Source organism: Cavia porcellus, unplaced genomic scaffold (assembly GCF_034190915.1).
Source record: "Cavia porcellus strain 051 isolate PalLab524CR breed Dunkin Hartley unplaced genomic scaffold, mCavPor4.1 scaffold_1, whole genome shotgun sequence".
NCBI lineage: Eukaryota > Metazoa > Chordata > Mammalia > Rodentia > Caviidae > Cavia > Cavia porcellus.
Window position 1 is genome coordinate 227,941,408 of NW_026947484.1, and position 13,597 is coordinate 227,955,004.

The following is a 13,597-nucleotide window of genomic DNA, read 5'->3' on the forward strand; positions in this document are numbered from 1 at the left end:
TTTGCATACTTTAATTTACCTGCAAATTTGTTCTCAACAACTTGCATTAAGCACACTGATGTGAGACTTCCACAGTAAGTTGTACACTGCCCATCAAATGTAAATGAAAAGCACTTCATTTGGAAATTAAGAAAAACAATTTTTTTAAATATGTTCCCTAAGAATTTGGGGGGAGGGGGAATCTCTAAATCATCAGTATTTTTAAAGTCATAATTTCTTCCAGAAGAAAAAAGGAACCTAAAATGATAATTGCTGAATTGAGTTTGAAATTCTTGAAGAAGAAAAAAATCTTTAGCTTAGTAAAAGCTGGCCTCGGGATGTGGCTCAGTAGTAAAATACTCATGCATGAGGCCCTGGGTTCCATTCTCAGGACTGCCAAAAACGAAGGAAAAAAACGTTTGTTCTTGGGAGTACACCACATTAGGCTGAAGTACAGAGGTAGGTTAGAAAGTCCCCATCTTGGGAAATGTCCAGTGAGAGAGCCAGAAGCACAACTAGCATCAAGAACAGTGAAAGTGATGCCCGGGTGCTGGGTACCAGTTTCTTTGCGTTGCTCATTTGGGGTAGAAATTGGAAAGCTTATAGCAGTCAGGTAGTAGAGGGCTCTGTGCCATCTGAAATAAGTCAAACCATTTGTGTACAGCAGCATATATCAATAAAAAGGAATGTGGCATGTTCAGACTTGGACCCCGGTAAATTTGGAGCCTGCATAAGTTATGGGCTGGAGTAGAGAATAGATTGGATTAGAGTGGGGGAAATTGGGAAAAAAACTGTAGAGCTTAAACTAATACAGTAGAGTAAGGGGAAAAGGTAAAATTTACAGTTCACAGAAGACAAATTTAATGTGATGCCTGATTTCTTGGTTTTGTAATGGAGCAATACCATTAATTGTAGTCAAAATTGTAGGAAGGAGTGCACGGAGGTAGGTTGTGGTGGTTTCTGCCTGAAAACTCAAAAACTGCCTGATGATAGAAGTTTGGATGTAAACTTCAAGGATTCTGCGTTAGAACATTAAACTGATGTGAACTGTGGTTTCTCATTAAATCACCCACGAGGGAAAAAGAGCCCTGGATGAAGATACGGTCTGGAGGGGCAGTCACTGAAGAGGTGGCAGGAGGAGTCAGGAGGAGGAAGCGGAGAGAATGGAGGCCTGAAGTCCGTTTAGCAGGAAGAGTAGTTATTAGTTTATTGAGAGCAGGTTTCCCCTAAGTCTGTCTGTGCTTAGGTGATAAAGTTTGACCCAAAGCACCTCCCTGCGTGTGGAGCATAGCTTACTGTAGGAACAAATGGTAGCCTAATTTAGGAGTATTCCCTTCTGTACATGCAACTCAGTGTCAGCCAGACGCAGGTTACCTGCTGATCAGACCATGCCCATGGAAGAAGGTGTCCTGCACCACTCACCACATCCCCAGTCCCACAGTGTTCAATTTCTTACGAATTTGTAGCTCTTTAAAGTACTTTGAGTTGATAGGATTTTCAAATATTCTGAAAGATTTGTCTGCCTTTGCAATGGGTAAGATAAGCCACTCAGATTTTATCTATTTTTACAGCTGATTTTGTGTGTATGTGTGGTACTGGGACTAAATCCTGAACATTCACACTGTGCTACATCCCCAGCCCTCTTTCATTTTGAGACAGGGTCTTGTTAAGTTGCTAAACTGCTAGGTTACTCCATTGCCTCAAATCCCCTAGTGAACAGTACTTTTTTTCCAAAACAATAAGTCATTTCTACTTTATCATATTTAGTTACCATATTCTATTTATGGGCGCACTATTTATGAATGTGTTTGTAATACACTTTTCTGTCAGTTGAGGCTTTATGTTTCATAGCTGACAAGGATAATTAGTACTCAGTACTCTTCAGGTATTTCCCAGCTGTTCATGTTTGTGTTTTCCCTCATGAAATGTAAAATATTTGCTAATATAAAAAGAAAAATCCTCATAGTGTTATGGGGGAATACAGTGTCAAAACTGAAGGTTAATGAACTAAAATCTGCACAAGGCTTTGGGGGGACATCTAGACACAAGCCATAACACATAGTAATAATTTTTCACCTTTTAAAATTCATATCTCCATTTTCTTTTTTATTTGTGTAACCCAATACTTCAAAGGCAACATTCAATAAAATAGTCATGACATACCTTCTGAGACAAGTCTTTAGAATAAAATATTTGTATTATTTACTTTTTTAAAAACTCATGCTGTGTTGGTCTGCTGGCATACACCTATAATCCCAGCACCTGGGTGGCTGAGACAGGAGGATTGCTGGGAGTTCAAGGACAGCCTGGACTCCCTATCAGAACCTTATCTCAAAAAAAGAAGTCATGCTGGTATAGAGGTTAAACATTTTAGTCATTTCTAGAAATTTTCACCTATTTTGAATTTTAAAAATATTTAAAATGTATGTTAAATTGTGTCATTTTTATTTAGCATTTGTTAAGATGTTCATATAATTCTGTTCTTTGTATATTAGCATAATTATATTCATGAATGTTAATACTGATATATTCTTGAACTCCTGAACTTTCATATTTTATTATATTTATAATATTTCAGGGTTGCATTGATATTCATAAGTGAGGGGGCTGGGGATTTAGCTCAGCAGCATAAGTGCCTGCCTTGCAAGCAGGCGGTCATGAGTTGGATCCCCGGTACCGATAAAAAGAAAAAATTAAAAAAAAAAAAAAAAGAAGAAGATATTCATAAGTGAAATTATTCCAGTTCTCTTATTTTAGAAAATTCTTAATAGGTTTTAGAATCAATATTATATATACTTCGTTTAAAAAATTATAATGCTCTGTGTTGTAGAACAATTATACTGATGTTGCTACATTTTGAAAGTCTGATAAAATTTTTCTATTATAATCATCTGAGCCTGATGATAATTTTGAACAGCATCTCTTCAGCACCACTTTATATTCTTTTTATTTTTTCATTTTTGCAGTCCTGGGAATTGAATCCAGGCCTCTCACACATAATGAGGCAAGCACTCTACCGCAGAGCTGCACCCCAGCCATATATATACTTTTTTTTCCATTACTGGAGAATGAATCCAGGGCCTTTACCCTAAGCTGCATCTCCAGCCCCCCCCTTTTTGGTTTTTGTATTTTGAGACAGGGTCTGGCTAAGTTCCTAAGGTGCCCAGTCTGGGCTCAGACATGTAATCATGCTGTCTCACCCTCCCAGAGAACTGCAATGTGGGTGTATGCCCCCATACCCAGTGTAAGTTTCTTTTACTTTTTCACTTTGTTATTAGTACTGAGGATCAAACCTGGTTTCTCATGCATGCTAGGAAAAGTGCGGTACCACTGCACTGTACCTGTCCTGGCCCTGTATCAGTGATGGCAAACCTTTTAGAGCTTTTATTGATTACAAACAGCCTGCAGCACATGTGTCTTAAGTTTGCCACTGCTGTTGCCTGTATTCTTAAGTCAGTTTTTGTTTATTGTATTTCCCTGAAAAATTACTCACTTGAACTTGCCTGCCTGCCTGCTTCCCTCCCTCCCTCCCTCCCTGCTCCTCCTGCCTTTGTCTCGATTTGAGCAAAGGAGCCAATTATTTGGACTCTTTCTTGTCTGTTAGAATGTTAAGATTAAAACTTTTTCTGGCCAAGCACAGGGAAAAAAACTGTAACTTTTCTTCTGAGTTGTGCTTGTGCTCTATCCGATGGCGGTTTAGACAGTCTTTTCATGATCATCTATTGTGCATTACTCAGCTTCAGTCTCCTCTCTGATTTAAGAGTTGTTTGAAAGGTCTGCAGAAGTTAGGTTTCAGGTGTTGTTCGTTTTAATTTCTGGGTTTTGGATTTAATTGTTCTGGTTTTGGAATTGAGTTCCAGTTTTATAGCATTATGGAATAATTTTATGAGTATTATTTCCAATTTTGCAGTTTAGTGGTTCTATGTGAAATGTGTCATTGAAGATGATGGAAGAGGAGATGTATCTTTCAACTGACAGAGTTCAACACATGTGTTTATCAGTCATAGCACTGGAGTCTTCAGTATAGACAAATGGGAGCCAAATCCCAGATTCACTTTTGTGATCTTATGCAAATTACTTAACTTCTCTGTGCCTCAGTTTCTCATCTGTTAAATAGCTGTTACCAATAGCATCTACCTCATAAGACTGTTGAGAGGATTAAGTGGGTTAATAAGTGCTAAACATTTAGTATATGGAATGAGACTCTATGTATGTCTTAGTTATAGTTATTTAGATCTTGCTCGTTATTTTGTTTCTTCTAGAACAACATCACTGTCCAAATAAAACATAATGCAAGCCACATATTCAATTTTAAGTTTAAATTTTTAAAGTAGCCCTATGAAGAGAGTAAAAAGGTGAAATTGTACTTCACTTATTATATTGAATGTGTTATCATTACAGCATCGAGAAAAATATTGACATATTTTCCCTCGTTTTGTACTAAGTTGTTGAAATCTGGCATGTTTTATACCGAGAGCCCATGTCAGTTTGGATTGGCCACGTTTCCAGTGTTCAAACCAGTGGAGCCAATGGCTGCCATATTGGGCGACAGGGGTAGTGCCTCGTTTTGCCAGCTACATTGTGAGCTGAGTGAAATGAAAATAGATGTTGTACATTATTAATGTATTTTTGTGTATCTTCTTAGGCGCCTCATTCTATAAATGATGATGATGTGTTTTGATGCAAAATATTCATGCTTATTTTATTTGTGAACTGTGCTAGCATTAAAATGGGCCTGCCTTTGTCTCTTCCTGTGCTTTTTATCTTGAATTTTATCTTTAATTTTGTGTTATAGTACCACAATTACCAATGTTTACTCTTTGTCTGCATTTTCCTGCTCTATCTTTGAATCTTTGAAAGGTCTTTTATTGTAGCCCAGACCTGGCTTTTAGGCTTATCACTCTGAGAACATTTTGGATCACAGGCATATACCACCATGCCTAGCTAAGTAGGCTTAATTCTTGAGAAGAAACAATTTTCATGTCATTTGTGCAGTTTTGTTTGTTCTTTAATGAAAAATGTTTACATTAACTGTCTTTTTTCCTCCTTCTGTTGTGTCTTGGGCTTTTGTTTTCAATCTCCCTTAATTTTGAGCTTTTATCCAAAAATATGAAGTTCATGTAGAGAAGGAGCCAGGATGGTATCCAGGCCAGGTAAAAATTTTCTTAGGATCCTAAATTTGAGTTAAATTCAGTTAGCCTTTAATATGTTGGTGGGCACTTACCAATATGTTGATTGGTTGGTTGGTTGGTTGATTTATTTACTTTATCTATTTATGTATCTATCTTAAAGACTGTAGCAGTCATCTCATTGAGGCGGATTGTTTCTTATAAATATTGCTTGTATGGTATGCCCCAGCTTTCTGCTTCTCAGAGCCAACTAGGCCCAGGAAACTTCAGCTTCCAAACTTTTTTATGTTTCGAGACAGGATCTTGCTAAATTGCCTAGGTTGGTCTCAAACTTACGGTCCTCCTGCCACAGCGTGCCAGAATTCTGCTATTTGTTTGGTTTTAGTGGACCATTTGGCAGACATTAATACTTGTCTAAATACTTATGCAGGCATCTCCTAAAAATATATTCTTCTCCATCACCATAAAATTGTTACCACACTGAAGTGAATTAACATTCATGCAGTATCACAGAGTAAAAAGCCCAGATTTAAATTTCCCTAGTTTCCCTTAAAATGTCTGCCTTATTTTTTGAACAGAATCTAACCAGGTTTATAATATCACGTGTAGTTGCCATATCTCATTAACTGTCTCTTCATCTGGAAATGTCCCTTCTCTCCCCCCACCCTTTGTTGTTGTCCGTGTTGTTTTCCGTGGCATCTTTAAAGTGTCCCCATTGCCTATGAGCCCTCTAACTGATCCTTTCCTTGTCCTTTTTGGATGAACTGGTTTCACTTATATTCTAAATGCATGTAATTTCCAACATGATTTAAAAATAAGATAAAAAGAAGCATTTCTGTTAGAAGTATATGCACCCTCTGGGCTTTAGCCTGCAGGTTTAGAGGTATTCTAGAGAAGCTATTTTCTGATAAGCTTAAAAGCCAAGTAGTTCTTTGGATTTATCCCTTATCATTCATTCTAAAATACATTTCAGTGGTCAAAGAAATGGTATACTTTTTTTTTTTGAGACAAGGTCTCCATATGTAGTTCAGGCTAGACTTGAACTCAAGTGATCCTTCTGCCTCAGCCTTCAGAGTGCTGAGATTACAGGCGTGACCCACCATGCCCAATTATTATTTATTTTTATTTTTTATTTTAGAAGTTAATTTCATTTCCTTCCTGTTTCCCATATAAACAACATTATCATCTCTAGTCTTGCTTTTTGCAGTTGGGGACTTTGTTGTTTGGGCTGGCCCCGAACACCTGGGCTTCAGTGAGCCTCCTGCCTCTGCCTCTAGGGTAGCTTGTACTACAAGCACATGCCACAACGTTTAGTTCTAGTCACTAGATTTTTAAACACATTTATCCTCTGATATATTTATTTACATGCACCCAATATGTGGAATTTTTTTCCAAATTCAAATTCATTTACATTTTACCCATATGGGATATTTGTTTATTTCTTATAGTGTTAGGGATTGAACCTAGGCTTTTACGCCTGCTCAATTTGTTTTCTTAAGCTTGCCTATGTATTTTCACATATCGTCCCTAAAGTAACAAAAACTACATTTCATTCTTCTTTGTTTAAATGTTTGAGAGAAAATTTAGAACCTCCAAGATATACAGCTGTATAATACCTAGGAAGTCTGGCATGCTAACTACGGGTGCTGTGCACACAGGAGGCTGACACAGGGAGGGGCCACAAGTTCAAGGTCATCCTGGGCTGCATAGTGAGTTCAAGGCTGGTTTGAACTATGTACCGAGACTCTGTCTTACCTTCCCCCATAGAAAGAAAATTTTGGAATCTTGACAATTTTGAAAGAAACCCCTCCCTAAATGCAAAAGGATATTAATTCATAAGGTGTTGGTTTTTGTTCTTACATTTTTGTACTGTGTATTGAAGCCAGGGCCTTCACCTTGAGCTATATCTCCAAGCCTACTTTTTTTTTGAGACAGGGTTTCAGTTATTCAGGTGGAATTTGTAATCTTTCTGCCTCAGCCTCCCAGAGAGCTGGTATTACAGACCTGTACCATCTTGCTCAGCATTTTTATTTTTTGAACCAGGGATTGAACTCATGACCTTGCATTTGCCAGACGCTTACACCACTGAGCTAAATCCCCAGCCCAACTCAGCTTTTAATTTATGTTTACAAAGTACTTTAATATATTTTCTGGCTTGATCTTTCCTCTTAAGTAATGTTGAATGCTTTATTAAGGAGTTTTGTGTCCCTTTTTGCCATACTAGGAATTAAATACTTGGGATCTTGCATAGGCAAATTACTGAGCTACCCTGTACCCCAGGCCTTGTCTTGATCCTGGCAGTGAGTCTCCAGCTGAGCAGGGGAAGGTGGTGAAACGAGTTTCTTTCACATGAGGGTACCAGGCTCAGAGAGATGCACCCAGTGTGCCCAGCATCTCATGACCACCGCAGCAAAGATGAGATTCCAGTCCTTTTGTGAGCGGGTATAAACGTACCTATCATCCCAGCACTCTGGAGAGGCAATAAGAGGATGGCAAATTCAAGGCTAGTGTGAGCAACTTGGCAAGGCTGTCTCGAAAAACCAGAATCCAAAAGGAATGGGGACATAGCTCAGTGTGAAGGCAAGTTTAATCCTGGTGCTGGAAAAAATCCAGTTATGAAGTGCATGCCAAAGGTATGCGGGGGAAACACGATTTGACTGAATTTATCTCCTCAGTCATTCTAGTCTTATAATCACTAATTTTTGCAAAAATCAGTGTGTTTATCTTAGGGATACTTAAGCTTCCTACCAGCAGGAACAATTTGGTGTACCCTTGTCTAAGAGTTCCCTCTTCACTTTTAAGCAGCAAACCCCTTGGACCACTGGAGATGCTGTTACCACGGAAATGTGGGGATAGTATTGCCCTCTACCTCTTAGAGCCGCTCTGGTCCAGGTAGATGGACAAATACTTCATCCCAATGTGTACATTCTTCAGTGAAGACTCAATAGAAGCCTCTAGTAATCCTGCCCTCATACCTAATACTCACTTGGTATTGGTTTTGACTTCAAAGGCAACAGTGATCCTCAAAGCTTTAAAACAAAGGTCTGGAGGAAACATCCATAATGGTTTTACTCCATCATGGGTTTGCCTATTGTGTTTATTTTGCTGATTATGGCAAACTGATAGGTTGGAGATGTGAGACTCACCACTAGTTATAAGTAAATGATGCAATAAAAATTACTATGCAGTTTTCTTATGGATTCAAATGCCTCTTCTGCAAACTAATAGTTTTGTGTTGTGTACACCCACAAAATATATACACATAGTTCCTATGCATATGTTTGGTTTATTTTTTGCTCAGGGTACATTTAGTATCTTTGTCATAGGACAATGACAATATGAAACTCTTCCTATATAGGAAAACACAAAAATATCCAAATTAAGATGAAGTGAAATAATTCCCTTGAGAAGAAAAGGAGCAGTCCCACATTTATTAACAGGCTTCTTCCTGAAGTTACTTCTTTTTCTAAAAAAAACACAGCGAAGGGTTCCCTGTGCTTCAGTTACCATTTTGGTTTTAGTTTTGTTATTTCATCTCAGACAGTGGCAGTTTGCCCAGGAGGTGTTTACAGACGGTGACTCTGTAATCCCAGCTGGATGGACATCCTGGGAGCCAGATGGCCTTGGTGTCCTCACACTCTCAGCCCTGAGGCTGAGACCAGGTCCTTTGTCTTTGTGCCTTTTGCACAGGGCCTGTCCAGAGCCAGTGCTCAGCAAGTTGGCCCTGCAGAACTGTCCTCAGTTGTCCGCAGTGAAGAAAAGAGAAGAAAAAAGTGACTGCCACATATCCAGTTAGTTCTACTGAGCTATGTATTTAAAAATCGCCTTCCAATATGGCGACCACGTGCCTCTATGTGACAGTTTCTGGCTGGTCACTTGCAGCAGTCTTTCACCTCACCCACAGGCTCAATTCCATCTCTATTTCAAACAGCTTTTTCCCGCATTTTTGGTTTTTTAAAACAGTGTCCTTCTATGTTGCCTAGGGTGGCTCAGAACTTGGGGTAATCCTCCTGCCCCAGCCTCTTAAGTGCTGGGAATTACAGGTGTATACTGCTAGCACCAGGCTTCTATTCTGAACATCCTGAATCAAGTTCTCTCTCTAATAATTTAAGAAATAGGCCTATATCTAGATACTCTGGGCCAGAGGAAAATACCTAAATTACTAATATTTTTTTCAAAGTTTAAATGAAATATTCAAGGTGATTTCTGATGGCTTTCTTTTTAACGAATAGTCTTTTAACTATGGATAGAAATCGATTTGGGAAGGGTATAAGAATCACCTTTCAGAACAAAAAACAATTTTAAACAAAAATTAGAATTACTTTGAACTTTTACAAATTGGCAGAGATTTTGCAGTTTACCTAGTGGTTTGTTAAGTGACTTCTCTACTAAATTTTATTCCCCAAAACATGGATTTTTCAATAGCTTTTCCTGGTTTAGGGCTCTAAAGAAGTAAAGGTGTGCAGTCAGATAAGACAAGTGCAATTCATTTTCCCCCATGGCTATTATAAATACTAGGAGCACTTCACAGCTGGCTTCCAGACCCTTAGTGATGCAGAACTGGTGAGACTTTGATGACAGGGACATGGGACCTACTCTACATCACAGCAACTGTGTAGCAGGAACATGAATGGCTTCTCCTTGCAGATGATCTTCACTAGAACTGCAAGATTCCAGGCCTGAGTGGCTTCCTTGTCCCTCAAGAAAGAAAACATTAAGTACTGGTCCCATCCCCAAAGTCCACAGAATTGAAATAGCCTCACAAAACAGCAAAGGCGGAGGTTTGAGAGTATCCAGTGTATGCACAGAAGCTTCCATTTCACCCATATATAAACGGCTCAAGAGAAATACAGTGAGAAGACAGCTAGCTACATAACACAGTCTGTGTGGCACCTAACTAGGGATAAGGAGGAAGAATAAATAGTTCATTATTAGGATAAATCTTCTGTCCCATTGGCCAACCACGGTGATCCCACAATGTCCTACAGCAGAAAATATCCAGGTATCTTTCCAGAAAACTTCCTGAGATTGGAGAGTTCCTCAGAGCTCCTCATCTTGCTCCTTCCCAAAGCCAACATGATTGCCTCAGTTTCCTCAGCTTGAAGTCAGCCATCCTGCAATACAAATCAGAGCCTGTTGCATGACTGGGTCTCACTGAACAAAAGTGCTGCTAAAACGTTGTTTCTCAAATGAATTTGATTTGAACAGAGCCGAACTTAAATGATCAGAAGGTAGTCCCAGGATATACAGGGAACTGAAATGTTATGTCCACCTGGCATATGGAACCTGAAGATTTCCGGAGTACAAATGTGTTAACCTTAGTGTTTCCTTAAGGGTGCACCACAAAAACAATCCCTCCAATGCTCATGGATAAAGGTTCCCCTCGTAGAAATCCACATTTCAAGGCTGGACATACTGTGCACGCCTGTAATCCCAGCACTCAGGAGGCTGAAGCAAGAGGATCACTGCAAGTTCAAGGCCCGCCTCCTCTACAAAGTGAGTTCAAGGCTAGCCACTACTGCGTTGTGAAACCTTATCTCCAAGTCCAAAAACAAACAAACAAAATATCCACAATAAATGTGTATAAAGGCATTAAGAAAAATTTTAAGGAAACAATTGATATATGAATGTATATTTAGACAGGTAATATGTATGAACTAAGTTACAAAGGCTGAGTTTGAACTTGCAGTTCTCCTGCCTCAGCTGCCCCTAGTGCTAGGCTTATTGGCGTGTGCCACCATGTGCACAACTAGGTTTCTAAGAAGACCTAAGCTAGCCTGCCTGCTCTGGCTTTCTGCTATGTCAGGGCACCAAATGCCAGCCCCTTGCTGTTGGACTCCACAATCTCCAGAACTGTGACCTAAATTAACTTCTAAAATAACCCAGCCTGCAGAATTCCATTCCAGAAAATGGATACCTGTGTTTTAACACTTTTTTCCTGTTTTTTTTTTTTTTTTTTTGTCTTTTTCTTTTTTATTGGTACCGGGGATCGAACTCACGACTGCCTGCCTATAAGGCAGGCGCTTATGCCGCTGAGCTAAATCCCCAGCCCCGTGTTTTAACATTTTTAATTACACAACTGATAAATATCATGTTACTAACTAGTTAATGTATAGATCATCCCTCATTCTGCTTAGTCTCATTCTGTTTACTCTTGGCTGGCAGAAAATCTCTTCAATTTGAAAACTGCTTTATTTACATATTCAACAGTTGGGTGTACTTTTGTCATATTTTTTTTTCCTTTTTCCTTGAACAAGATCAAATGCCTTCTTGTTCCTGGTTTGTATGGGAGACTGTGTACCATATATAAGCATTTTATATATTAGTATATGGTCTTTTCTAAGTGGAACAAATGATATTAGTGGTCAGTGAACCAACTCCATGATTTATCAGCTGAGAACATTGAAACACTAAGAACATTTGAATATAAAAGTTGTTTTCAAAGAACAAAATGAATTTTTTTTAAATCCCTCAGATCTTTGTTTCTATCTCCTAATAAAGACTAATGATCAGGAAATCTTACCTATGTGACTGCCCTGCACCTAACTGGCTATGAATTTCTCCTAACTCAGGAGTCTAGTTTAAGTCACTTGAACTGTGACAGCCAACAGAGCTCTCATGATCAGATTCACAAGCAGGTGCTCCCCGAATTCAGCGTGCCCATGAAGTAGACATCACTGACGTGCTCTAGGTGGGCATCCTAGGGCTTCACCCAAGCAAGCTCTTTTTCTGAGACTTCCATGGCAGCCACAAGCTTGTAAGCATGGTCTCTACAAGCTCAACTAGGACCCAGAGTGGTCGGCACAATTTTTGTCATCCTTCTGAAAATCTTGCACAATGATTCTTTGTCTTTTTCTCCTCTTCTTTTTAAATCACAGATAATTCCCCCTACTTGAGAATCTGTTAAATTCTACGAATACTTCTGCCCAGCATATGTCTATGTATACTTTCTATAAAATTAAAAGCCACTTTTATGAGCCTTCCTGAAGCTATTTTTCAGAACAGTGTAAGAGCCCTTGCCCTAGGATATCTTCCCCTGGCACCAAATCATGTGCTTTTTCTTATTCACCTTTACATTCTCAGTTTGAACTATGCTAGGAGAGGAGCAGAAGCGGAAGGACAGAATAATGATCCATTTGCCAGGGTAATTAGTATGGGAAGTGTTAAAAGTTGGTGGCGGAAATCTATGCAGATAAAAGGAAAATCAGCAACCTAAGGTCAGGGCGGAGTGGAGGAGAGTGATTGCTGATGTCTACAGGGCTTCTCTCTGGAATGATGAAAATGTAAAATTAGACTGTAGTGAGAGTAGCACAGCTCTGCAGCTATGATAACACCACTGGGCTGTACGCTTTACATGGGCGAACTTTGTGGCACATTAATTATACATCAATAAAATGATTATTTTAATTTTCAGTGCTGAGGATTGAACCCAGGCTCCTGTACAATAAGCACATGTTCTCCCTCCAAGCTACACGCTTTAAGTGAACTGTGGGGTTCTCTCTCCCACTCCCTTGCCTCCCCATCTCATCTCTCTCTCATCTCAGGTATTCATTCATAGTAACAAAAAACTAACAGCCTTACAAGTAAGGGGGGAAGTGGGTCAGCAGGAATTTAAAACACATTTCCTATGACTGGAGATACAATGGTGTGTTGCCTTCTTATTGTTGTTAATGTGGAACTGGAGGATTCTGGTTAAAGGTACTGGGGTTTTTCTCATCATGAGAAACTAGGGAGGCTGTGTCCTTCATTCTCCAGATGAGTGCATGAGAACACAGAGCACTGGCTTGGTCTTGTAGTCTGCCTAACCCTGTACTACCCTGTCGGGACTAGGAGGCAGTGGCCTCCACGACACTGCTTGGAGCTTTAGCAGCGTGACACCAATTCCCCCGAAGCCTTTTTCTTCATGCACTATGAATCTTTGATTAATAAAATTTAAGCCCATTTTGAATCCATTTGTATTTTCAGCATGTTCAAACAAATTCCATATGCATCTCAGTTTAGTCTGGATGATCGGAATGTAATTCTTGTTTGGAAAAAGAGACTGTTGCATAGAACTTGAGGTTGTGATATCTGATTCTCACTACCCGTTTTCCCATGATGCTGTCAGAAGTCTCCTTTTTAGTAAAGACAAGATTTCCATTTCTCCTGTACCTGCAAATGTTTTGCCTCCACTGTCTCCCCTGAGTTTGGGCCCTGGTTCTGTCTTGGAAAACAAATACTGCACTGATATACTGGATACATGCAAGAACCGTGGGTCTCTGGGGTAATATTTCTGTGCACAGACATGACAACCTTTGATAAATTTTAGAACTCAATCCAGTTCAGTTTTAGGTGTAATGAAACAAGCCCTAACCTTAAAAAACATCTTTTCAGGGTCAAATAATTAGCCAAGGGCAACATTTAAAGGGCTACATCCTGATTCCCAACAGTACTGCTCTCAAAACCATCGGACTGCCTTCCACGTCTACTGTAATGTTCATCTCATCCCC

The 13,597-nt window shown here is 39.4% G+C and overlaps 1 protein-coding gene across 18 annotated transcripts in view; it reads right to left on the reverse strand.

Annotated features, from left to right (window-relative positions):
• Rasgrp3 (RAS guanyl releasing protein 3) overlaps positions 1-13,597 on the reverse strand; it is a 134,291-nt gene that overhangs the window by 13,652 nt on the left and 107,042 nt on the right. Inside the window, exon 18 of one of the 18 annotated variants that reach the window (XM_023566339.2) lies at positions 8,375-10,222. The exons of the other annotated variants lie outside the window; for them this stretch is intronic. Within the exon in view, the coding sequence (XP_023422107.1) occupies positions 10,214-10,222 (9 nt within the window). The 3' untranslated portion in view covers positions 8,375-10,213. Of the gene's footprint in view, positions 1-8,374; positions 10,223-13,597 lie in introns of those variants that run through there. 18 annotated transcript variants of the gene reach the window in all.